Raw genomic sequence first — 25,454 nt, forward strand, 5'->3', positions numbered from 1 at the left:
TAGCATTTCTTCAAATTGTATAACATTGATCACAAAATGGACACAGTAGAAGAGGTTTTCCCCAATCTTCACACTTTTATTTGAAAAAACCCTTATCTTTTTCCTCCTCCAAAGCAGGAATTGCTGCTATTGGTTTAGGTTATAAAGTGAGACATCAAAACCACTATCTTGCTGAAGAGACTGTAGATTCCACAGCACTTTTTTCCATGCATTTGTTGCAGCATTTTCCTGCATTTGAATCCTGCAACACATTGAATTGTGTGACAGTGGAATTCGACTTGTCAGAGTTGAGGAATGAAGAATGTTCTGGGTTAGTTGTCAGGTGGCCTCTATTGGAAACTTTAGCACTGCTTTTTGTGCTGAGAATCTTCCCATGGCCATTAGAAATGTCTCTCCAAGAAGTAACACTTTCATCTACAGGAGAAAATGACCTCATGTGAGGAAACTCCTCACAGTGTGCATTTTGTGCATGCACATTAGCACTGGCTTTTTGTTCAGGATACAAGAAAGGTGTATCATTACAATCCAGGCTTCCATGCACAGAACTCCATTCACTGCAGCTTCCTTCATCTCTTTCTGGAGTTTCTCGGAAATCAAATTTCTGCGTTCTTTTAGATTTAATTTTCCATTTTCCATATGACTGGATACATTTATCCTCTTTCAAGACCGTTCTTTCACTCTTGCTCTTAAGCATATGAGTTGGCCCAGAGATGGTATGGCCATTTGTAAAGCTAGGTGCATGCGTATTTTCTAACATTACTTGAAAAGCAGATGGAGAAGCACTCTGATGTGCTATATTACTAGCAGCACACAGGAGTCCTTTGTCTGCATTTACAACGGGGCCATATTTTTGTCTTCTTCCATCTTCATTTGAATAAAACTCTGGCACAGCATCTCTTGAAGCACCATCCAGATTTTTAGAATTATTCCCATTCTGAGTATTTGAAGTCACTGTTTCATGAAGCATATGTTGAGTTTCAGCCTGCACTGCATCAAACTGCTGTCTCAAGTCATGTGGTACACGTTTCTGGACAACTTTATCACCGGCTTTTTCGGTAATGCTTTCGCCACATGATTTGCTTTCCATATGGTTTGACCTAGTCCGAAGCACGCGATCTCTTTTTGTGTACTCAGCTCCAGGTGGCAGATCAGAATTTAGCAGCAAAGCTAGGAGAGGAGGGAAGGAAATAGATTAATTAAAAGAAAGATTAATGCCAGAAAATAAAGTTCTTCTGTTTGTTTTTAATTAAGAATTATAAGCACTGTCAAAACAAGCAGCTTATACTGACATTTCCATTAGCAAGCTTATAAATAAATAGTACTTCACTTTGCATCTGCATTTTCACTACTACATGCATTAAATCAATATGATCAAGAAGAGAACAACTATAGAATCCAACATACCTGACCGGGTAGATTTGCCCTGGGGAATGTGTCGAAGAGGCATTTCAAGTCCTTTAGCCATTGTAGCAAGCTTGCTGGCAGCATTCATTATTTTCTTTTCAGCTCTGCCAAGGATTGCAGAACATGAAAAAAAAATTAAAGTTTAAGGGTAATTCCTTTTCAACTCTGCATTTTACTTCAAGGTAATGTTGGCGAGAGTCAAAGACTGAAAAGACAGTATGCCAGACTGCTCAGCAGTGACCCCATGCCAATCTGAGCAGACTGGCAAGACTTTAGGTCAGACACCATTTGCTCCGACACACCTCTTTCAAAGCCAACAGTAATTTCCAAACATATTTTAACATACCCTTCATGTTTCCCATTATCAGTAAGCAGTTCTTGAAGGCATGTCAAATAGTATTTGTGCATTTTTCTTGCTGTCTCTTGGCGCTCTCTTAAGACCTCCACTTTAATCATTTCAGCAGCTCGCTCCTTACTTTCACGTATGTAACAAAGCATATCACCTAGAAACACAATTAATTAGTAGCAGTTTTCCCCCAGAGAGGTTAAAAAGCCAACACCACAAACTGGGATTGTCTAGCAGAGACCTGGAGCAAGTAAGCAAGAGCCTGGATTTACCTGCCAACATTCCACCCAAATCCTTGTGCCAAGTGTTGCCTACTGGATTAATGCCACCGAAGACCACAGTGGGTCAATATGAAGCATCAGACAGGAATTCAGTTGTCTGATTCTGCATCTTAAGCAGCAATAGAAAACACTAAGCACAGGGATTTGGGAGGAATTTTGGCTGGTAAAGTGCAGATCTAGGAATTCCTCAGTGGCAGTGCAGCTGGCTTTGGCGACCTGCTGCATTCAAGTAAGACCTAGTGCTACACTTAACCCTCTCTTTTCAGCCAGAAGGCTGCTGATCAAGACAGATGGCAGGATATAGGAGAAGAGAAAAGCAGGTTCTCTTTCAGAACAAGTTGCAGGGTAGATGGATTGTTTGCCGGAGAAACAAGATCAGTTCTCAAAATACACTTTACTACTTTACAAGACATAATACAGTGCAACAAAACAAGGGTGTCATAACAAGGCTTCACCCATTGCAGTTAATCTTGTCTAAGATTATGGTGACAATTCTGTTTCTCACATCCACTCTAGTAAAAGGGAAAAATTTACTTCCCATGCAATTTGGCTGTCGGATTCCTGTGCAAGTTGGCTGAAGGAGGAGGAAGTGACAAAGTAAATTATTTTGCTCTCCTAACTTTTTAGCTAAGACTTCAGTACTTACACTTAATCTTGCTCACAGCTTTAATGTACTGAGCACGCATTTCTTCCAGCCCTTTCACAGAGTCACAGGATGTACAAGGTTTTGAGACGCCTCCTTTTGACAGTGACCTGAAATGCATGTAAGTCACACTGCGCAAACAAAGCAACTTACCAAGAAAGAAAAGCCAGCAGCTTTTTTAGCTTTTTTTATTACCTTGGTGGTGTTCCCAGGTCTTTCAGTTTAGTCTTCATCCCAGAGTTTTCCACAATTAGAGCTTCTAGAACCTTCTCATTATCTACAAAATGAGAAAAGTGATGCACCATAATTCACTGCACTTCTCTAAATTCGAGTTTGACAGAAGTTATTACATAAACTGCTGTCTCTGGTATAAGAGCTCAACGTTACAAAGCATCATCAGCAAACGTACAGCTGTTGCAGTAGCAAGCACTTAAGAATCGATCACAATGTATTTCAATGAAGCCAGGATATAAAAGTTCTCACAGAGTAATTAAATAAATTTAAAGCCTTCATATGCCATTACTAACACTATACTAGAAGCAAAACTTCAGGAGGTACCAGGTGTACATGTAAAGAAGGGACAGGGGAAAAATATTAGGGTTGTTTTGACAAACACTGGAACACAATTATTAGTTTATGGGTCAGCAGTTGTGCCTTCTTTGGGATAGATAAAATTGTCTTTGGGATAGATAAAATTGTCTTTGGGCTAGGAAAAAAGGCTGGATTTCCATGCTGAACAGTGCTCAATGCTACTAAGTAGCATACAAATACTAAAATGAGCCACCACAGAGAACAAGAAGATAGTGGAGCTGAAAAAGTCCGAAGCATAGGACTTCAAGCTGATACTGAAGGCTGTTGATCATGGCATACAGATAGGTCACCCGTGGGTCATCTGAAAGTTAAAGAACCTTAAAACCTATGCATTAGCTATGTAATCTAATTCAAGCAAATGATTATTTTAAAACAGGGTATGAGTATTTACTGTAACTTGAAGAATTGCTGGATAGACCCATAAAAATCAACAGTTGATTACCAGCTTTCCTATTTTAGGAAAGAAAGCCAACATAAATACCTACAATGAATGCTGAAGGTACCTCCACTGCACCCAGCCACAAATGTTCTCACATGAACCATGGCCTAAGGACAACAGACTGTCACCACACAGTGGAGGGCATGTCTTAAAGACAAGTCTTCCTTCTGGAAGAATCAAGGCTTTCATGGTAGAATATGAGGACCTGAGCCCTGGAAAAGGCATGGACACATTTGGCTTTCTTCCTTCTCTAGGATGGTGTGTGGAGAAAAGCAAAAAGTAAACAGCCACCATGGAACACAGAAAAAAGCAATTTGTGGCCTTAGGGATCCTCATTTGTGGTCCAAATCTCATTTTGAGCAGCTGCAAGTTGTATCTATGATGACCTTGTGAGACCAGTAGCCTCTATTTTCACTAACAGACCTACTATCATCCTTCAATCTTTCCTCCAGTCCCCAGGGAAGTTTACACACTATATGGCTGTCAACAGGAAGAGCACAGAAATAATATTAGGCAAATTTTTGTGACTTACCCACCTGGCCTTGCTCACACATCTACAAGCTGGCAAGAACCTTTCACTTACCAGCGTACAGCATTTTACTCCTCCTCACTGAGCACAAGATTTATTACAGCATGCAAATGAGACTTCTCATTTAAAAAACAAAAGGAACACCCCCCCCCCCCCCTCAAAACCACAGCCTTTGGCAACTGAGGCTGTTTAGTCACTTGGTACAAGCTACTACCCCACATCATCTCCCTCCAAGCTGACCATTTGTTAAACCTGCTTCCAGCAGCCACAGAGACTTTTCTACAGTTACTGTAAAATTGTGACAAAGACAATTCTGCAGAGTTACTGACCCTCAGGATGCAGAACCTTCAGCAAGTCCAATTCCTGCCATGCTCAAGGAGAGCCTTAAAAAAAAAAAAATGCCCTGAACACTATTGTGTACAGCTTCAACTGATTAAAACACTGCAGGGAGAACGATCCTCTTATTCAATCGTCAACATGTTTTCTTTCAGAGAAAACATCATTCTCTTTGTTCTGATCCTTAAAACAAAGGACCTCTCCTGACTTCAGTACAGCTGAATAAAGGGATGGAGTTCCTCAGATACCAACTGAATGGGAACTGTGCTCCATATGGTACATTATGCTCAATTAGGAAATAAAAAGTTCTTGAGCACAGGAATAAAAGAAAGCAGGCAATTCTCCTACAAATCCTTTCAGAAATAAACCTAGACAAAAGGAATTCTTGTTGCTATCAGACAGATGAATCAATATGACTTGTTCTGAGTGAAAAGCCTGCGCTCAGGGCCCATAGGAGACCCAACCAGAGGAGTAGTTACAGGTATGGCAAAGGGGTTTGGTATACCAAAGATTTTTCATCCTTGTCAGCCCAGATTTTACTATGGCCGGAGACTTCCACCACATTAAATAAAGCAATAAAGGATGAAGTCTATTATCCTGAGAGGACAACAGATGTACATGATGCGACAGCATCCACAATAAACGTAGGTAGCGATATCAAGTCAGATAATTTGCAACTTACTAAGCTGATTGGTTTTTTAAGTATGCACACACCTACTCCATCCACTGAAAACTAAATCATGCACAGATAGACTCATGCAGCCAGCAAAGCAGAGCCACTCAAAGGTGTCTTGAGGTGACTAACAATCCTAACCTTGGTTTTGCTCTAACTTGGCTACATGTTCCATTACAGCAAGCTGAAGATGCCTGTGGGCTATCTCCAGCTCTCTTTTCAAGCCCTGGCACACAGCCTCTCTTATTTTAAGCTCCTGGCAGCAGCATTCACAGCAAAAATCTTCCTGAGACCCAGCGTTCCTTTTTGTACATTTCTCACCTGCAACAGTAATTGCTAAGAGTTATACATCAACCATGAGAGCAGAAAAAACCCAAGCCCAATCTTACTATTTCCTGTGCTCTGCTCAGTCCGTCTCTTGCTGGAACTCATATAACACATCAGTTTAATCAAAATAATCACAAGAGGCTGGAACCATATTATAGAAAGCACAGCAGCGTCTATCAAGCAGTTCAGCCCTCACAGCCTCAACGCATTCCCATCGGTGATGATTTGAGCCTTCACTCAGAGCTACGAGACCTGTAGGTTGAATGTTTCATTTTTAATTGTTTTTCCAAAGTACAGCTGCCAAGCAGGGTCTGCTGGAGTCAGCTGAGGGACGCTCTCCCAGCTGGGAAGCCTCACATGCGGCTCAGTCTAGTTAAGTTAAGAAATTCACAAAGACTGGGCTACTTCCAGGAGAATGATGGCTGCTCTCTATAGACAGCTCTAGAGGCAGAAGCACTGCACTGCCTGTATTGTTTTGTCTTAATAGATGGCTTGTTATTTTGATGTTGAAGGAATTCAAGCCATACTATAGGCATAAAGCCAAAGTCTCTCTTGGGTTTTCTATGTTTTTCTGTTGCATAAGAATTCAAACTAAACAGAAAACCCCAGAGATTTCTGTGCCTCCCATGAAGTCTTCCCCAGCTAGACTGTCTCCAACTTTGCCATATAGTACATATGACAGCTCTGGGAAGAGCTACAGTGCTGAAATATATACTGTGGGGAGAAGGATGGGAAGGGAGAAGAAAAAAAAGAAAAAAAAAGCCAAAAACAACAACAAAACAAAACCACCCAAAACCCCAAACAAACAACAACAAAAAAAAAAGTCACCCAGGGATTTGAATTTTTTCAACTACATTCTTGATCAAAAGAATCAGAAAATATCAACATGCCAGGTGAAGAATAGTCCTTGACACAACAATATCTTCTACATGAATGCAGAATTCTTTGTCTTGTCTAATGGCAAGAGCAAGTAATATAATCCAATCTTCAAAGCTCTGTGATTTAGTATCACCCATGGTTTAAACCATACCCTGCTCATCATAGAATAGTTAGGGTTGGAAAGGACCTTAAGATCATCTAGTTCCAACCCCCCTGCCATGGGCAGGGACACCTCACACTAAACCATGTCACCCAAGGCTCTGTCCAACCTGGCCTTGACCACCACCAGGGACGGAACATTTCCAACCCTAACTATTCTATGATTCTATGATTCACAACTTCCCTGGGCAACCCATTCCAGTGCCTCACCACCCTCACAGTAAAGAACTTCCTCCTTATATCCAACCTAAACTTCCCCTGTTTAAGTTTTAACCCATTACCCCTTGTCCTGTCACTACAGTCCCTAGTGAAGAGTCCCTCTCCAGCATCCTTGTAGGCCCCTGCGGAAAAGGACTTGGGGGTGCTGGTTGATGAGAAAATAAACATGAGCCAGCAGGTCGAAGGAGGTGATCCTGCCCCTCTACTCTACTCTCGTGAGATCTCACTTGGAGTATTGTGTGCAGTTCTGGTGTTCTCAACATAAAAAGGACATGGAACTGTTGGAACAAGTCCAGAGGAGGGCCACGAGGATGATCAGGGGAGTGGAGCACTTCCCGTATGAAGATAGGCTGAGAAAGTTGGGGCTTTTCAGCCTGGAGAAGAGAAGGCTGCGTGGAGACCTCATAGCAGCCTTCCAGTATCTGAAGGGGGCCTACAACATGATCAACACTGCCTTATTTATGAGCTGTTATACATCAAAGGTATTAGTGCTTATGTTCACAACCTCCAACGAGTATCTGCAGCAGATATGGCAGATACTTCTTTACTCCTGAAGGATGGCTTTAAAAAGCAGAAAGCTACTAGCATTTAGTAAAACTAAACCTCAAAGCCTAGCATTCAATCAGTAAGCAGGAGACCAGTACCATTTGCTGCACAGTTTGTGACTGTAACACAGTACAAGCTTATGCAATATTAAACAACCTTACAGCCAGAAGAACCTCATCTTACTCTATCACCCAGATATTCACCAATTAATTAACTTTGTATCAATAAGACATTAACTGTTAAAGACTTAAACAAGCTTAATTTGATAATACATAATTTGCCAGATTAAAACCAAACCCAACACCTTTGTCTGCTCCGGTTTCCTGCAAGGGCAGCTGTCGTCTTGGCCTTTTTTGTGCTTCTACCTGGTGTCCAGCACCAGACACAGGAGGTCTCACCATGTCCCCAGTTTCTCCTTCACCATGATGCAGGCATGAGCATGCTTCTTTATTTACATTAGTCATTAGCTCTTCATATTTCTGCAATTAAAAAAACCACTTCCTGAAAACCCAACATCCAGCAAAAACCTCAGGTGCCCTCACTATCTTAAAGTAGATAAGTAGTATGTTATGCATAAAAACAAGCAACTCTGGCCACTAAATAGCTTTAGTAACTGTAATGCAGGTGCTTTAAACGTGCAATAGAACTGTAAATCTCAAATCAAACTGTAAATCTGATGTTTTCCTCAAATCAGGAGGAAAACATGTACTCTAGCATATAGAAGTTTTACTTCACATAATTCACTGCAACAGCAGTACCTGGCTATCTTGAGTTGTATTTTAGAAATGTCAGTAGCCCCTAACATTGCACAACTATAAAACGTCTTTGAATACTTGATGCTGACTTGTTCTTTAAAACATATCAAGCAGAAAAAAGGGTTGGACCCATTTAGACCTTCTGCGCAAATACGGGTAGTAGGACAGGATTATCTACATAAATGGAACTCTTTTACTTATTGTTATTATGGTAGCATAACAGACAACATTACTAAGAAATTAAGGATATCACTGGATAAGGTGGTTTAAGCCAACCAATGTTTTGAAGTTCAAAGGCATTTACCATGAGAGATTCATATGCATTACAGAAGGTGCTTCAGGCATAAAAACTCTCCTTCTGATTCTCTTTACCATTGTGAAAATAACTCATGCTAATAAAATTTGAAAGTACCACATTCTGAACAGAATCATATTACCACTAAAAACCAGTTAACATTGTTATGAGAAATCACTTCCTTTTCTTGAAAAACATGACAATTTCTTTCTCTGCCCTATTCTTGGATAATTCCCCAGCTGCTAAATGCTGGGTGGCAACGGCATTTTCAGTGGGATGCTGCCCATAACTAAAAAGTTACTACAAGCATAAGCATTGCAAAAAAGAGGAATTTGCCAAAACAGGCAACATAAGACTTTATACAGAATCCTACTTAGCCCCAGCGTCCTCTAGAGGAAGGTAAAATGTCTTTTCTCATTTGGGCAGGCACATTGAAAAGTATTTCCTAGAGCCACAATAAAGTTAAGCAAGACTATTATTCCCGAGATAGATCAGTTTGTCAGTTGTTCAGTTCTACTATAGATAATTTGCAGAAAAGATTTACTGCTTTAACTTTTTTCTTCCCCTTCTGATACAGAGTGACATGATCCGCAGTTAATGTCCAGTCACCATTATGAACTGCCACATTTCTAAAAAACAAAACACAAAATAAAGAGCAGCTATGAAAAAAATCTACCTAAGAGGTCACAAGGGGCCTCAACAGGCTCTCAAACTTAAGATGGTAGATTCATCTCCCTAATTATGAATCTTGGCATTATAGAATGACACTTCTAACTTGGCTGAAGAAATCAGAGCTACACCCATCCCTTTTCCCTTGTTAATGGTAGTTTTAGCCCTCTTTTGTAGTTTTACAGGACTATTGCGATCAATAAACTCAAATGTTGGATTCTCCAATTTTCAGGATTACATGGATATTTTATTTTGGGAGGAAACACACATGTGTGACTTCCCAAACTTTCTGGCTGTCAGTTATAATTTACAGAAATATTACCTCTTTCCATTCTTGCTCTCTCTTTTCCAGAATTGTGTAAAGTGAGGTGGTGTAGGCCTTCTGTAAGCAAGCCTTCAGCTTGTCTTTACACTGACGGCTTGATTGAACATGAATGTCAAAACACTTCTTCCAAGAACACTTACTATGTGTACACTTGACAAGTTCTTCATGGATTTCACTCAACAAGCACTCAAGCTCAACCAGAGTCTTCTCCTCATACCGACTAATTTCATTTTGCAATCTCTTTGTCTCCTGAGCCTCCCATTCTCGCTGCTTTTGGTCTAGTAACATCTTTATTTCTGCTTCTTTCTGAATGGAGAGATCATACTTCTGCTTTGCAAGATCCTCTTTTGCTGTTGCAAGTATCTCTTTAATTCTGTTTCTGTGATCATCTAAGAATGATCGGTAGTCTTTCTCATTTTGCTCTTGTATCTGCAGGATTTCTTCTTGCTTTTCTTTGTTCCACTGAGCACGGGCTTTTGCTAGTTCTGCTTTGATAGCTGCAGGGATTTCTTCTTTCTTTAGCTCCAATTCCTTCTTGAGAGAAGTTACTTTTTCTTCAAGTTCTTTCACCCTTGGTCCAGATCTCTCTGTATCCTCATACTCTTTCTTCCATTTCTCTTCAGCAGCTGAGAGAACGAGGGCTAACTGGTGAATACATAACACAGTTGTTATAAATATATACATACATTTACATATACATAAACTATCACCTTGGGTTGTTATCTGTTGGAGATTATTCTCAAATTATTTAATGAAAGTATAATCCTATATAGGAAAAAAAAAATGGATCAGAACCAGAGTACACCAGAAACACCTCTTCCTAATGATTCCCCACCAATGTCTACATTCATTCCTCAGAAATATACAAGTATTTTGGGCTACCTGCTTTGCTGCAGTCTCTTTGTGCTCTTTTTCCCATTTTTCTTGCTCTATCTTTAGATTTATTTTGTATTCTTTGAGGTTTGTTAGTTCTTGCAGCCACCTGGTATGAGCTTGGGTTAAAGCTGCATCTACCTATAAGCAGATTAAAAAAAACCCTACTTCAGTCACCATCGAATACATTTTATTATTACTTTCATGCAGCAATGAAAGAACAGACTTCAGTTGGGATAGCCTATGTTTACAGAAACTACAAGAATCAGACCAGCAGGATCTGATGCATTTCTTGATGCAAAACTGATACCAAAATGATAAATATTAAATTTATCTTTAACAAAGTGGCATAAACTAAGTCAGTGTTGCTCGGTTCTGTTCAAAACTCCTGCAAAGCTTGTCCAACTATATGAAAAACTAACAGCCAGAAAAAATAAGCTTCATGCTATAGCTTCTGCAGAATTTTTTTAAGAATATATTTCTAATCTACCAAATAGCAACTACTGAGCTTAAGAGAAAGTGGAAAGCAACACTTCTTTTGTGACTTAATTGCACACAGCAGTTTCACAGGCTTCCAGGCAGACAGAACAATTATTTGTTACCTGGCTGGCAAGTTTTTTACAGTATTTATTTTCCAGTTCTATTTCAAATTCTTTTAAGGCCTCTTCAGAGACCATCTTTTCTTTCAGAGCCTTCTGGATCTGCAGCCTCTGGTCTTCAACAGTCCCTTCTAACTCTTTAGTTGAAACTTCATCCACAACTGTTACTTGGTCAGTTTGGCTGCTGCAGTCATTACATTCAACTATAGTTCTTCTCACTTCTTCCAGCCTACTTTGCCATTCTCTTTCTATTTTTGCAAAGACTTGTTCTTTATTCTAAGGAAAAAAATATCTTTAAGAAAATCTTTCCAGTGCCCAAATTTCACTGTATTTAACAAACAAAACTTTCTTTACGCTAATAATCTTTCCTAACAGAAAAAAAGCAAAATCATGCTAAGAGGAGAGAGTTTGGCAGCTCATCACAGCTTTATTCCCTGGGATCGGATACAGAAAGAACTTTTATATGGTAACTGAAAGAAACAACAGAAAGCATAATCACTCGCCCAGGGATCAGGGTGGAAAACTTCAGCACGTTTTCAGCTGTGACATTCAAGACATTCTGCATGTTACTTTACAAGATCTAGGGTTTTCTTTTTCTGAAATATTAAGCATCCGCAATACCTACTGACTTCTTCAGAGGCTCATAAAGTGAAAGAACCCTAAAAGCCACTTCAAATGGCAGAATAACAGAGCACAAGTGTATTTACATGGAAGTTCCTTCTGAAAATAAACAGAAAAAAAAAAAAAAAAAATCAGAACAACCCCTGAAATGTCCCACACCTCCTTTTCTTCCTTCTCCCAGTGAACTTTGGCTAATGCAACTTCCTGTTCAACCTGCTGTTCCTTTTCTTCCAGCCACTGCCTCTTTGCTGCTAACATCGAACTGCGGTGTTTCTCTTCAAGCTCATTCCTCAGAAACTTAAGAGAGTCTTTTTTCTCTTCTAGAAGCTGTTTCTTGAGCTAGAAGGCATAAAAAAAAAAAAAAAAAAAAGTATTCTCCAAGGCATAATGAACTGCTGTGGCAGCAAGTGAGGAGAATGCATAAGAGACATGATTAATGCTCCAGAGCTTCTGCCACTGATCTTCCTGAGGACACCTGAACAAGAGATTCAGCTATCAAAAGGTGTTTTAAGGCATGATATCAGAGGTTATTATAGGCTATTGCTCTAAAATAAGTTCTCTCATCAAGCATCTTTATTCCCAGCATACTTTGAGATGTACCTTTTTGTATCGTGCTTAGTAAGATAGTTGACTTACTTTAGTCATTTCACACTGTTTTATCTTCAGAAAAAAAATCAATATAGCAGCCAGAATTCATTATTACTTAAAATAACCACAGCATTTGCAAATCAGTTTTATACAGGAAGAAGAAAACTTGTAACATCATTCAGTTTTTTGGAAAACTGTCTCATGAATGTAAAACCTCACATTGAATGAGCAGTCCTCAAGCATCAGAATTATGAAAGGTGACTACATGAAAGTGAATAGATATTTGAAAGGTTATTTCTACATTATTTTAAAACCTGGGACACTAGTATATTAGCTTAGCCACCAATAGGTCATATTTATGAACTTTATGATACAGCTGCATGCCTTCCAAGTATCTTTCCCTAACATTTACAAAGTTAAATACATTTATGGATATCACATCTTGAAAATAGTCTGAAGTAATATAGTTTACAGATATTTCCTTTAGTACCTTCTCTTCCTTCAGCTGCTGCTCTTGCTCAAATTTCTGTCTCAAAGTAGCTTCCAAGTTGTCCTTCTCCCCACAGACTCCAATGTAACATTCCTTCACTGCAGTCATCTCTCTGTTCAGCTCCTCTATGTTAACCCTTCACAGGACAGATTATTTATTATCAATCAGTCTTTACATTCACAGCCCAGCAATTCTGCATTAAAAAAAGCATGACTAGAACTGAAGGCCAGACAGGAAATGTGAAAGTTTCAGTAAAGTGGAAAACAAATGGTAAGTCTTACTTTAACTGCAAGATTGTCTCTTCATAAGCTTTAATAAGCTGCTGTTTTTCTGCAGCATGCTTCTCCATCAGGTCTTTCTCAAAATGTGCTTTTGTATCCTCATGATGTTGCTGGTAAGTTCTTTCACACCTACAGTTTCAAGAAAGGAAAGTTACCTAGGCTCTTCTTCCCCTTTTAAACAGCGTTCAGTTCTTCCTTAAGAAAGAAATTAGCTTTCTAATATTGATCTCCACTTGTACCAGATTAGCAGGCACAAGGTTATCATGCAGGCTAAAAGTCCACAAATGGAACTAAACACAGTTAAGAGATTTACCTGTCAATGGCTTCTTGTTTATCCTGATCAAAATCCTGAACCATCTTCCTCATCTGACAACACAGATCTCGATTTAAGCTTTTCAGATTTTCCTCATTTTCCTTCAGTTCTTCAATAGTTGAAGTACAGTTCTGGCCAAACAAGGGTCAGGTAATAGGTGAGTTGTAAAGAACCCTAATTACAGGTTTCAGCAGCGGGGGTGTGTGTGTGGGTGGGGGTGTGTGTGTGTTTTTTGTGTGGATAAGCAGCATCTCTCTTACCTCAACTTCTTTTAGCAAAGTTTCATTAGCCTTTCTGAGCCTCAAAACTTCTTCACTGAGATTATCAGAAACTGAAGGACTGGCCACTGAAGTATCATACAAATTTGCAACAGGCTAAAAACACAACAAAATTAAGGTGATGTCTTTTGAGATATGTATGATTAAGATGCTGATGCTTTCAGAAGTTAAAGCTGACAAACAAAAATTGCACTTAGAAGAAACAACACAAAAGGTAATTATTGCAGTGGAAAATAGAATAATATCACTATTACACTAGAGGAATTCTTGAAACTCATAGCATCATGAAGGTTTAAAGTAGCTCACACTCAATGTTGAGCTTGCAAGCTGAATGACTACTATCATCCAACAGACAGCACACTTCTCAACATATTAGATTCCCATCCCATATCCAGGTCAAAATATGTAGATTACAAGAGCAGATGTTACAAGTCTGATCAATTTGTAGAGGGAAAGTAATAATGGGGTGAAGAGAGATACAGTATCAAAGAGATTCCTTATTGATCAAATTACATAGTGAAGGCCATCTGAAGGCAGTCCGTTTAATGTTCCATTATGGAACTTCATGACAATACCCACTTTCCCAGAGAAATCACAAAGTTTTTTTGGCTAAAGAAAACCTATTTTCTTCAATGAAATTTAATTCCAAAAAAGCAGAGCAGCCATTAAGTTCTATCAAGCAAGTAAGCCACTGTATCAGAACTCACCTAGTAACACTGTTAACACACAATAATAATAACAACACACAATGCTGTCCAAGTTCCACTATTCAGTTTGTTTCTTTTGCACCAAATAGACAAATCACAGCATCATCTAAATGACAATACTTTCCTTAAGATCAGCGACAGATTTACTTAGTTGCTATGAATACCCAGCTGTGAGTAAATTTTTTCATCCATTTTCATAAGAAGTTCACTAAATTCCAGCACATCTTTAATTTTTAAAAAGTGTAAACAAACCAACCTCTGACTCTTTGGATGCTTTTTCTGCTTTCAACAACTGCTTGTATTCCTCTGAAGTCTTCTGGCAATCTTTAAGATCATTTTGTAATTGAGTAATCTGGTTTCTCTTCATTTTATTACTGCTCAATAAACGTTCCAGCTCGGCTTTTAGTTCTACAATGATTTCATCTTTAGAGAGCTCTTTATCCATGTCTCTGTTCTGCATTGCACTATTAGGGAACAGAAAACTGGTTCAGTATTTAAAAGACAAAATACATTTATCTGAAAGGTAGTGGCAGCAAATAGAAGAGCAACTTATACTACCAGAAATAAAGATGTCTAAGAGGTAATAGTAAATAGAATGAGAGAACATGAATATAGAGGCCATATGCTTTGCTTTTGCATCAAGTTGCAGTTAATGTACAGAAAACTTGTTCCTTCAGCCGTCTCCTCAAAAGATTCATTCTCACATGATGTGAGGTTTTCTGAGACAACTCAATTGGTTGTTTTTAAAAAACAGCTTTAGCATTAAGTAGCTATGTAGAATCTTTGATCAAGAAGTTATCCATGCATGCAACTCATACAATCCAATGAGTCCCTACAATGTCTGAAGATTTATTAAGCACCAATTAGGCATCCACTTTATAGTATTAGTTCAGTTTCCTGTTTCCCAGATTACCTGGCAATACAAGCAAAATTTCAAGTATGTACCAAAAACCCTATATGCTGATCCAGTAAGACTATCTTGTACATATCACTTATAATTTGATGATTTGATTTTTTTTCTTCCAACAAGAACCACTTGATACCTGCAGAACCTTGGTTTCTTCCCGGTGATTTTTTTAATTCCCAGCTCTACATAGGAATCACCCAGGTTCGTATGAGCCTCTCCACCTGCATCGTTCAAAAATACTCCAAGCTTGGCAGCAGATTCATACAAAGATATTTCTTCCTTCAGTTCCATTAATTCTTCCTTAAAGGAAGAGACATAAAAAAAAAATTACACTGAGCAGAGAAATTTCAAGCAAACACACCGGTTAGACAGATGTATGATATCAGATGGGTAAGCCCCATTGTGTTTTAATGGAGGGCGGAGAGAGGTCCCACGTGCAACACAGTGAGATGAAGTAGTGAAAGGATGCGTTTGTTCCCTCAACAAACACAAAGAGTTTCAGCTATCGACCTCAGCTATAACGCTCATCCCCTCTTAAATCAAAATGGTAAGATATTTAATAAAATTAACCTGCAAAGCCTTGTTCATGTTATTGCTTATCATTTGTGCAGACTGAGCTTGTTGCAACTGAAACCGTAACTGATTTGTCTCCTGCATCGAGCCTATTGCAGGAAAGAAAACAGACAGAAAGAGCAAATCATAAATGTGCAACAAAGACTATGCAATCTGAAAAGAGATCACAAACATAGCAATGTTGATTCTGGTAACAGGAATTACTCTGTTTCTGTTTCCTTGACCTCACTAATAGTTACTACATACATTACTACTAAAAGATTTCAACGTGTAAAGGTAGACACAAGTCAAATACACAGAAAGCAGAATATTTCGTATGCTATTCCTACTGCTGCAAGTTTCCAAGAACCAGCCTCCATGCACAATTTCTTTCTCATTGAGATCTGAATTTAGCATGGCAATTCAAGTCAAGTGCCTACAGCTTGCTTCGAAAGGCTGTTATTTAGTCCCAAACTAAGTTTACACATATATAGCACAAAATCCATACAAATAGTTTTATAACTCTTGTTTAGGGTTTTGGTGGGGTTTTTGGGGGGGGGGGGGGGGGGGTATTTTACTTTTATTGGGGATTCTTTTTACACTTCAGTCTACATTTAACTAAATTTCATTTAATTCTGACTAATGCACTGCATAGGAAATGGTCTAGTACACACTTAGCTTGATGTTGATTCTATTTCAGTAACAATATAGATGTGCAATTTCATACGTTGAAGAAATGAAGCCATTTCTGCAAGGAAAGATAAGGTATGAGTAAGAGACAGACCTGTTTGCAGTAAATTTGCACATTGCTTTTGGCTTTCTTCTAGGCTTCTTGTCAGTCGATTTATTATTTCTGTTTTTTCACATTTAGTTTCTTCCAGCATTTTTTCAAGTTGCTTAACATGCTCTCCTAGATTTTTGCATAGCTCTTTCTAGGAAGAGAGATTATTTTTACTTGTGTTACAAACATCTAACCATCTAGGACAGTTTTGGATACAGAAAGAATCAATACATACAGGTCACAGGGAGAAAAAATAGAATCAATCTGATGCCTAAAGGGGTAGAGGCCAGCTAAATCAATCACTGATCAAATGCTATTCTTGGCTCACAAGTCACCTCTTACAGCATCAAAGTTAAGTTTTCACTAGGAGACAGTAAGTATACTCCTAAATAAACATCCATGGATGCGAACCATTTATAACTTCCTAGAGCAGTTAAGTTTCCAACATGTCAGATTATCCTCTGTAATTCTTCACATATAGTTAGTCTACTGTAGAAAAATCAAGCCTTCACGTTATTTATATTAAGCCTCAGTTTAACTCAACTTAGTTTATTTTGACTGAGCTTAAGCCAAGCTTTCAAGTTCCAATGCTCTGTAAAAGAGGAACTGTAGTTTTTTCACTTGATATACAAAGTAGACCTTCATAAGGCATTATTAAGTTACCTACACAGACCTGGAAGGCACAGCACCTCATCTTTACGCCTTTTGAATTTTCTATTTTCTCTCAAAAAACACAAGGCCTCTAAATACCTCAAATATACTCCATAAAACACTCTTTTTTGCTGTAGAGACAAAGCTGTGCAAGCTTTGTTGTGGTACCAAGACAGAAATTAGGCAGCACGCTCCTGTTTACAGGCAAATGCTAGTTACGCTTTCAAACACACAACCCTTTTACTTTTATGAATATTTATGCTGAGACAAGAATTAGTCCTAGAATTAATAAAAATAATTATATTTCCATTTTGTGAAAAAAACACGACAATTTATTAAGGCTTGACTACATTGCTCTAATATTTCTAATAGTGTAATGGACTCTTGCCAGGTAGAATAATTTTAGTAAGGTCTGTAACCATGTGCACAATCCATATCAAATTCAATCTCAAAGCCAGCCTTTTCTCCCCCTTCTCTCCTTTCAAATCCATACTTCTCAAATACAGTGACTGTTCAGTGGTCAAATCATTTTTGAGACTAAAGCTTGGCAATAAACTGTTTAATAAACAGTTCTTGTAGCAAAAATATCACCTCATTTCTTAACTAGGCCTTTTCTTTCCTAGATTTATTTGCCAGTACTCTTTCAAAAAGAGACTGTGCACAGAATGAAAGCTCAGGAGAGAAACTAAGACAATGAATTCCTGCATCCTCCACATCTGCTATGTACGCACTCACAATCTGAGCTCACAACTGCCTGGAGATGTTTATAAAAACATACCACATAGGCTCTGTAATATTGAGACTTACAGAGAATTTCCTTTCCATTTGCTTAGCTGCTTCCAGAAAGAGTTATTATAAGTCCAAAAGTGCAGTTTAGGAAACATAGGGAGCTCTACAGCCTTTCCAGTACAGTACTTGGGGTCCTAAAATAATTTCTCACCTGCTCTCGGAGTGCAGATTTTGTAGCCTCAAGTTTCTGCTCTAATGATAATACTTGCTTTTCATACTTCTGCTTGAGTGCTGAAATAATGCCCTCATGTTGTTCTCTGGCTCGCTGAAGGGCATCTGATCTCTGAAGTTCTAACAGCTGCTTCTGCATGCTTTCCATGGCTACCTCTGCCACTTTGGATTGCTTCAATATCTGTAGGAACAGTATTAGGATAGCTCCCAGTTACATATATTTTACTTTTGCTCCAATATTCCATATGACAATTGAGGATTTTTTTTGTGCAAGAGCCGCTAAAAGTCCTCAGATAATGCCTGGAATTTAATATAAACTATTTTCCCCCAACACATCCTATTTATTCATCATATATTCAGGTGAGTCATAAAGAGTGTTTCAAGAGACTAGCATGTATGTTTAATGCAAATGCACCATAAATGTAACTATAGAGATCTTCCACAATAAAGAGTTTAAATATATTTATAGTACCTGCTCCTCATTGGTAGTAAGATTCTGAATTTGAGTTTCAAGTGCCTTTATTTGACCTTCAAGATGCACTTCCCGCTCCTTTCCATTCTGATAGAGTTTTTGAGACTCACGAAGACTAACAGTCAAACCATCTTTTTCATCTTAAGAGAGAAACATTGTAATTGCGTGAGAATGTGGCCAGCCACCCAGCAACTTCATGGAACATGACTGTTCAGTATCCCTGCTCTACAGAACCATTCACTGTGATCCCTCTGTCTTACAATGTGGCCCAGAAGCAGAAGACAGAACAAAAGCACTCAGTTTCCATCCAGTAACGACTTTCACCCTCTGGTAGCTGGAAGGACTCTGATATACTGTACCTTCAGAACTCTAGTTCTTGTGGAAACAAACCCCATTGTGTCAGCACTAGGAACTAGCCCCATCCCTTAACATCATTTAAAAGAAGAAATGAAATAACTCCCCTGGAGGAACAGCCAAGACACTGCAAAATAGTTGCCAGCTGAGGTTTTCTCTCTCCTTTGCTACTTTTGCCTTCTAAAAATTATATTCAATCTCTAAGCTCATAACTTTTCGTTTGTTCCTATAAGGGAGACCAAGACAACCACCAGTCTCCACTACAGCTTGGATCATTTGGGAAAAGTTTCCCTCTATATACAGTTCAGAAAACGGCTTGTTAAACCAGACAGCACCAAAACCCCCTTTTTTTACAAATACACAGTTCTAACGAGGCTTTTTTCTATATATATATTTTGTACTTTCAACATACTACTTCAGCAAACTTCTGTACTTTTTTAACGCCTGGCACACAGGGACTCTGGAATACAATGATGGCCTTGAGAATGCAGTAAAAGATCATTATGCAGTCAGGCAACTGTCTTTACAATAATACTGGGGGGAGATGGTTAGGTCTATATATCCCAAATCAAGTTAATAAGTAAAATCAATACCTGCAGAGACACTACCTAAATCAAAGTTTCAGAATAAAAAAGTTGTTAGATACAAATGAAATCAAAGAATTAATACAAGTCATTTTACCTGTGACCATTGCAAGCTGATGATTCAAATACCTAATCTGCTGTGCACTCTTTTCTAGCTTGTCATTAAGTTCTTCCAGTTGTCTTTCTCTTGCTTTATTTAGAACCTGAAGTTGAAGGATCTGCATATTTTCTGAAGAATCTGTCAAATTTCAAATAGCACAGAGACAAGTCAACACAGTCAACCAACCAAGAAACAGTCATAAGTAATTCCTGCCCCAAGATAATCTTTTATACAATGCCAAATTAACTGTTGGTTCACAAAATTGCAACAATTTTTAATCCATATTTGACTCACATCACCTGAGCTGCTCTGGCAGCAACGGGATGAAGAACTGTAGGAGCCACCAATGTGATTCAAACCTAAGAGCAAACCCGGATACAGGTTTACATGCTGTGAATTCCCAGTCTTGTAGAAACTATAAATTTTCAAGATGTCTAATAAGCAAAGAAGTTTGATTATTTGAAGTATGCTTAACAGAAAAGCCCCATGTGGCATCAAGCGAAGTATGCTTCCTAAGGTATAGCAAGTCATTATTTTCCAATATTATAAAGACCAAGCACCAGCAAGACTTAGGATCAAGCTGCCAGAAATAATTCCATTCACAGTCTCATCAGACAAAACTACATTTTTCATAGCCCGAAATTCAAATACCCTGATCAAAACCAGCTAATTTCTAGATTAAGGGGTGAACACAGACACAAAAAACAAACCCCAAGCAAACAAATAAAAACGAACCCTACACAAACACAAACTCAGGGCTCTCACACTGTAAGCTTGGAGTAAAATAAAAGTCATATACATCAACATACTTTTAGTTGTCCTCTACTGAAATAAACAGACTTTCTGTTGCTGGTTTCCAGTGGACTTTTCACACAAGTTTATTTCAAGTCTAAACAGCAAACACTTACTGTCATCATTGCCCAAGAATTCATGTTGCAAGTCTTCAAACACTTCATTTCTTCTGGTTCCTTCTTGGAGTACTGGCATTTTTTGATGAATGCCATTTTGGTATGGTTTATAAGTCACTTTGTAAGATTCTGGCGACTCACCACCAACAACATCAGATGCAATAAATTGCTGTTGTGACAATACATAGATAAGAGGAAATAAATTAAAACTACAACTGTAGTTCTGCTCTATGAAAACATTTTTGATTTTACACGCTGAGATTAGGAGCTCAAGTAGATCTTCATTTTCAGGCTTCAACCCAGCACCCCATTTCAGTGTGACAGAAATTTTCATGAAAGCATTCACTTTAGGAGTGCAGTGAAGTCTGAACTTCAGTAGAGTAAGTACACACTTAAGAGAATCAATCACATTCACTCTATTTCATGGAATTCCACCAAGCCAACAAGAGGAAAAAAAAAAACAACAAAACCCATGCATATATGAAAATGTAATTATTTAACATTTCATTGTTTTAAATAGACTACAGAATCTCCCATTAATGTTTAACATGATAATAAGAGAACAAAAACATTTAGAAATACTGGAATCATAGAACAGAATCACAGAATCAACTAGGTTGGAAAAGACCCTTAAGATCAGTAACAAGTTAAATTACCAATAGTTAAAGACCTGTGAAAACTTTCCAGAAGAGACAGAAAATTGCATCAGGTTCTGAAATACCTTAAGATGTTCCTTTGGAGCATCTGAAAAATTTATTATCTTATTTTGCTGGTTGTTAAATTCTGGTTTATAGCCATTTTTATATGGTCTGAAGTTTTCAGGAAGATGATACACATTGTTCTGTTGGTAGCAACTTGGAGCACTAAACCCTTCTCTACCAAGATACACATCAGGATCCTCTTGACCATTCTGGCCACAGTAATCTTCCTTAACTTCATATAAATGTTGCTTTTCTTCCTCGTTATGTAGGCCATTCCAATTATTGCCATGTTTTTCAACATGATCATTCTGCTGGTCACACAAGAATTGTTCAGGGTACAGATTTTGTCCTTGTTCATAAACCTACGAATTGATAAGAGGTTTAGAATTGCTTTCTCATAACTTGGATTTCTCCCCACCTCCTTTTTGTTAGGGTTACCCTTAAATTAGAAACACTTTAAAAACAGCAAAACACATTACCTACATGAGAAGCATTTCTCTAATGAATTTAAATACTATTTAGCATATTATGAACAAGCAGTTTCTAATAATTACATGACTGCTCATACAAGCTTACATTTTGAGGATCACTTATCAAGGGATGATCATTCCACCTTCCATCATGCTTCCCGGACTCATGTGATCTAGAGAAATACAAGCAGCTTAATTATGTACTTATAACTTTAGGAAAAAAAAAAAACCAAACAAAACAAACCACCTCTTCGTCAAATTCAGTGGCATCTAGTTTGTTTCTCATGGAACACAAACCATACAGCTGTCCTTTTACTTTGATTGCTTTTATGCACCTCATCAGCTGAGATTTTGCTTTAATCTCAAACACACAACATAAGTAATAAAACATGAGGTAGAATTCCTTACTGCTCCTCAGTCTCATGTAAGCTACAGTCTGAATAGCTGGAGAGCTGGTCTCCACTGTCCTCCAGCATGTCATGGGGAAGGTCTGTCAATAGTTGTTGCAACTGAAACAGAACAAACAATATTCATTACATGCCTTTCAAAACAATGCATACAAGTTCAGTCCAGGGAGACAGAGAGGGGCAAAATAGGCCACTTGCACAAAATCCTGGGGTTTTTCCTACAGAATGCTTAATAAACTAGAGTACCAAGCAAAATCATTTTTGGCAAACTCTTGTTAAGAAAAGAGCCACACCAGAAAGAGGTAAGGAAAATAAGGAAAATGCCACCAGACATTGTCCCAGGGCAGACTACTTTTGAAGAATGATCTGCAAACTAATCACACCAGGGCTTCTCCTTCCTAAATCCCAGGCAAGAGAGGTATTGGACAGTAAAAACATATCTGGATTTCAATCCAGACTTCTCCAAAAGAACTTGCCAGTCAGTGTTATTAGATGCAAGAAGTCATCACTGCAATTATAAGCGGTTCGCTCAGGTGTTCAGATGAAATCACCAAGCAACTAGACATGAACAGATTAAAATATCACCAGTTCTAGTTCAGAAGATAGCTGTGCCACTAAAAAAAAAAACAAAACAAAACCAAACCAAACAAAACCAAGCACACAACCAAACCACACCTGAACTTACTTGTTGTAATGATTCCCATATAGATTGTACCTCTTCTTTCAGTTTTCAGAGAGGCTTTGATATGGGGCCACTCATTGGGCTTCTTAAAGATCTGAGCCATGAACTCTTTTCCTTATTAGGTGACTTGAGAACTACACAATATATTCAGAGTTATTACATACCATTTCTGAACCCTAACCCTATTTTTCTCTGCACTCTCAAGGCCTGTGTTAGTAAAAGCCAAAACATTAGCTGCCCCATGCTAAATACCTTACTAGCTTTTCTTTGTTAAACAAACAAAACCTCACAAAAACCATCAGCCACAAAAAGTTTATCTCAAACATACCCTGTTTTCTCAGACACTATTATACATGCTCTCTAAGACCAGAGAGGTGAGAACAACTTTTCTAAATGTTTGCAGGACAACAGAGCACCAAAAATTTGTTCCTGGAAATTCACTAGTGGCACGAAGAAGTTTCCCTATCATTAAGGCATTCTCTAGATTCAGTATATCTCAGCTCCAGGAAGCAGGAAAAGAAAGGCAGCATCATTCACTGAAGATCCCCTTTCATTTGCCCTACTTGCAACCAAGGACCAACTCAAGCACCATAGGTTGAAGATTATTATCCTATCTATGCACACTCTTGCTCACCCACTATAACACCCCTACAATTATTTCACTACTTGTTCTCCTGCACAAGCAGAAAATCCTTTTCAGGATAGAAAGTTTGGAACAGATAATAGATTCCCTACAATGTTTGCAACAGCATCTTTCTAATTCGTACAGCTATTGTTCTACCACACATTTTTGTGAACATTAGTCTCTACAATACCTGCTCTCCAGACAATCATCCCTGAAGTATATACTGGGGATGTCACCTGACATGAACATGACTTACCACCATGTAAGTAACCATAATGCACATTCATGTTAAACGCACGTTTTGCCAATTGTCTTTATGAAACAAAAGCAACAGAAACATCTGAAGTATTTCAACTTCAAAGAAATCCCAAAACATTTGAATATAGTTTTTCTAGAGATTAAAGTGTGTAATCAGATTTTTAAAAATGGTTTCTCTTTTTTTTTTTTCTAAGCTAAGCAAATTTTCAAGTAAGAGATATTTCTTTCTGAGTATTTGTAATAAGTGAAAAAAGCTGTCTAGAAATACAAAATATAGGTGACACCAGCCTTTTGCATTTGGACTACTGGATAGGCAAGGAGTTTGCAGTCTTCCAGTCATTACATATGACACTGCAATGCACTTAAGATGCACCTTCTCATTATCTCTTTACTTTCTATGCCACCCTTGCACAGCGCAGCTTGCACTCTGTTTTGCTCTTAACAAAGCCAGCATGGATCTTTTTTTTAACAAAAGAGAGAGATGGGAAGAAGCCAGATACTCAAGCCTTCAGATCAAATAGTTTGCCCTTTTTCACCTCTTGTTCTCTTGCATAATCCTCTTGGTCATAGTCTTCATCTTCATGTTGAGTTTGCAGAGCTGCACTATCAAAGTCAAGAGACATTGTTTTCTAAGGTTTCTGCGCATCCAGCAAAACCTATCACAAGATAAGAAAACATCACGCATGATAAAAAGGCAAGGAAGAGGACTAAGAAGTGCCACCCTCACTTCCTGAATTAAGTAGTCAAACACATACAAAAATATAATCTCTGAAACAAACTTGCACATCACCTATATCATTCACTTAAGCTTTTGTTTCTCAGTATATCCAATGTTACTCGCTTCTAAGAATTTAGCATGTAAAACAGATTATTTGGGCTTCTCACATGTTGACATCATTATTGTTGACTTACAACCAGAGTTTACTTTCTTCAAGTTTTAACACTCTATGTTATGCGTATGTTGTGATACATGCTAATAGTTATGCCCACTTTTCAATCTTGGTTCATTTATTTCTAGAAAATCACTATATTTTGCACCAAATACTGGAAGTATGCTATTGCTTGCGCATTTGGATAGTGGCTCTGACTGGAAAAATAGTAAAAGTATCATGGAAACAGGGAAAGTGTTGTGTCAGTTTCAGGTTTCACTGCTTAATGAAGAGACTGAGACTCCCAGGAGCTTGTCTACACTGAGCAGTGAGTTCACAGTAAGGTACAGCACCTAAGTGTTGGCCCACATTTGGCTGCAAGGTAAGTTACTCCCTGATGAAAAGACACTCCTGGCAGGTAGTTATGAACCAGAAAGGACTGATGAAGATTTCACAGAATGGCACATTCTTTGAGCATACAGGTATAGCACATACTTAAGTCCTCACTCAGTATAAAATGAGCTTTACAAGAGCATTAATCCCAAGCTGAAAGACATAATGTGCTACTTTACTATGTTTAAGGGACCTGTTTGCCAATGATATTCAAGGAAACTCCACTACAGCTAGCAGGAGCCCTAACAACCCAAGTACCTGTCTCTGGGAACCCCCTAAAGCACCAGCCCCCTCAGTGTGACCACCTGCAACATGTCTCACAGTGAGTGAAGCAGCCATCTCCTGAACCCGCATCAGCTGCAGGCAACCACCTGCCCTACCGACACCCGCCCCGTCCCCACCTCTTCCCTTCCTTAAACCCTTTCTCAGCCCCACCACCTGAGGAGCCGGATGAGCTCTGTTTCACTCGCTCATGGCCTGTAAGAGCTGCAACCAGTCACGGAGAGCCTGGACAGAAAGGGAGCTCATCAGCCACCGCCTCAGCCCCAAACGGGGGCCGGCAGCTGCCGGGGACGATTTCTGTTGATCACAGCGCGGCCGGGGAAGCGTCTCCC

The 25,454-nt window shown here is 38.6% G+C and overlaps 1 protein-coding gene across 1 annotated transcript; it reads right to left on the reverse strand.

The window, feature by feature from the left end:
- Nucleotides 1-163: 163 nt before the first annotated feature.
- On the reverse strand, nucleotides 164-24,201 carry CEP152 (centrosomal protein 152; the record flags this gene model as incomplete). The annotated part of the gene is made up of 26 exons (XM_080626749.1): nucleotides 164-1,167; nucleotides 1,405-1,508; nucleotides 1,751-1,907; nucleotides 2,678-2,784; nucleotides 2,870-2,951; nucleotides 7,677-7,851; nucleotides 9,414-10,061; nucleotides 10,299-10,430; nucleotides 10,892-11,164; nucleotides 11,669-11,848; nucleotides 12,588-12,723; nucleotides 12,869-12,997; nucleotides 13,182-13,312; nucleotides 13,442-13,555; nucleotides 14,423-14,630; nucleotides 15,210-15,373; nucleotides 15,644-15,735; nucleotides 16,410-16,557; nucleotides 17,998-18,198; nucleotides 18,490-18,629; nucleotides 19,525-19,665; nucleotides 20,436-20,604; nucleotides 21,157-21,498; nucleotides 21,713-21,779; nucleotides 22,015-22,115; nucleotides 24,115-24,201. 26 exons carry the CDS (start codon nucleotides 24,199-24,201, stop codon nucleotides 164-166), a joined length of 5,232 nt encoding a protein of 1,743 aa, XP_080482875.1.
- Between the last annotated feature and the right edge of the window lie 1,253 nt (nucleotides 24,202-25,454).

The sequence above is a fragment of the Psittacula echo genome (genome assembly GCF_963264785.1).
Source record: "Psittacula echo genome assembly, chromosome: 10".
NCBI lineage: Eukaryota > Metazoa > Chordata > Aves > Psittaciformes > Psittacidae > Psittacula > Psittacula echo.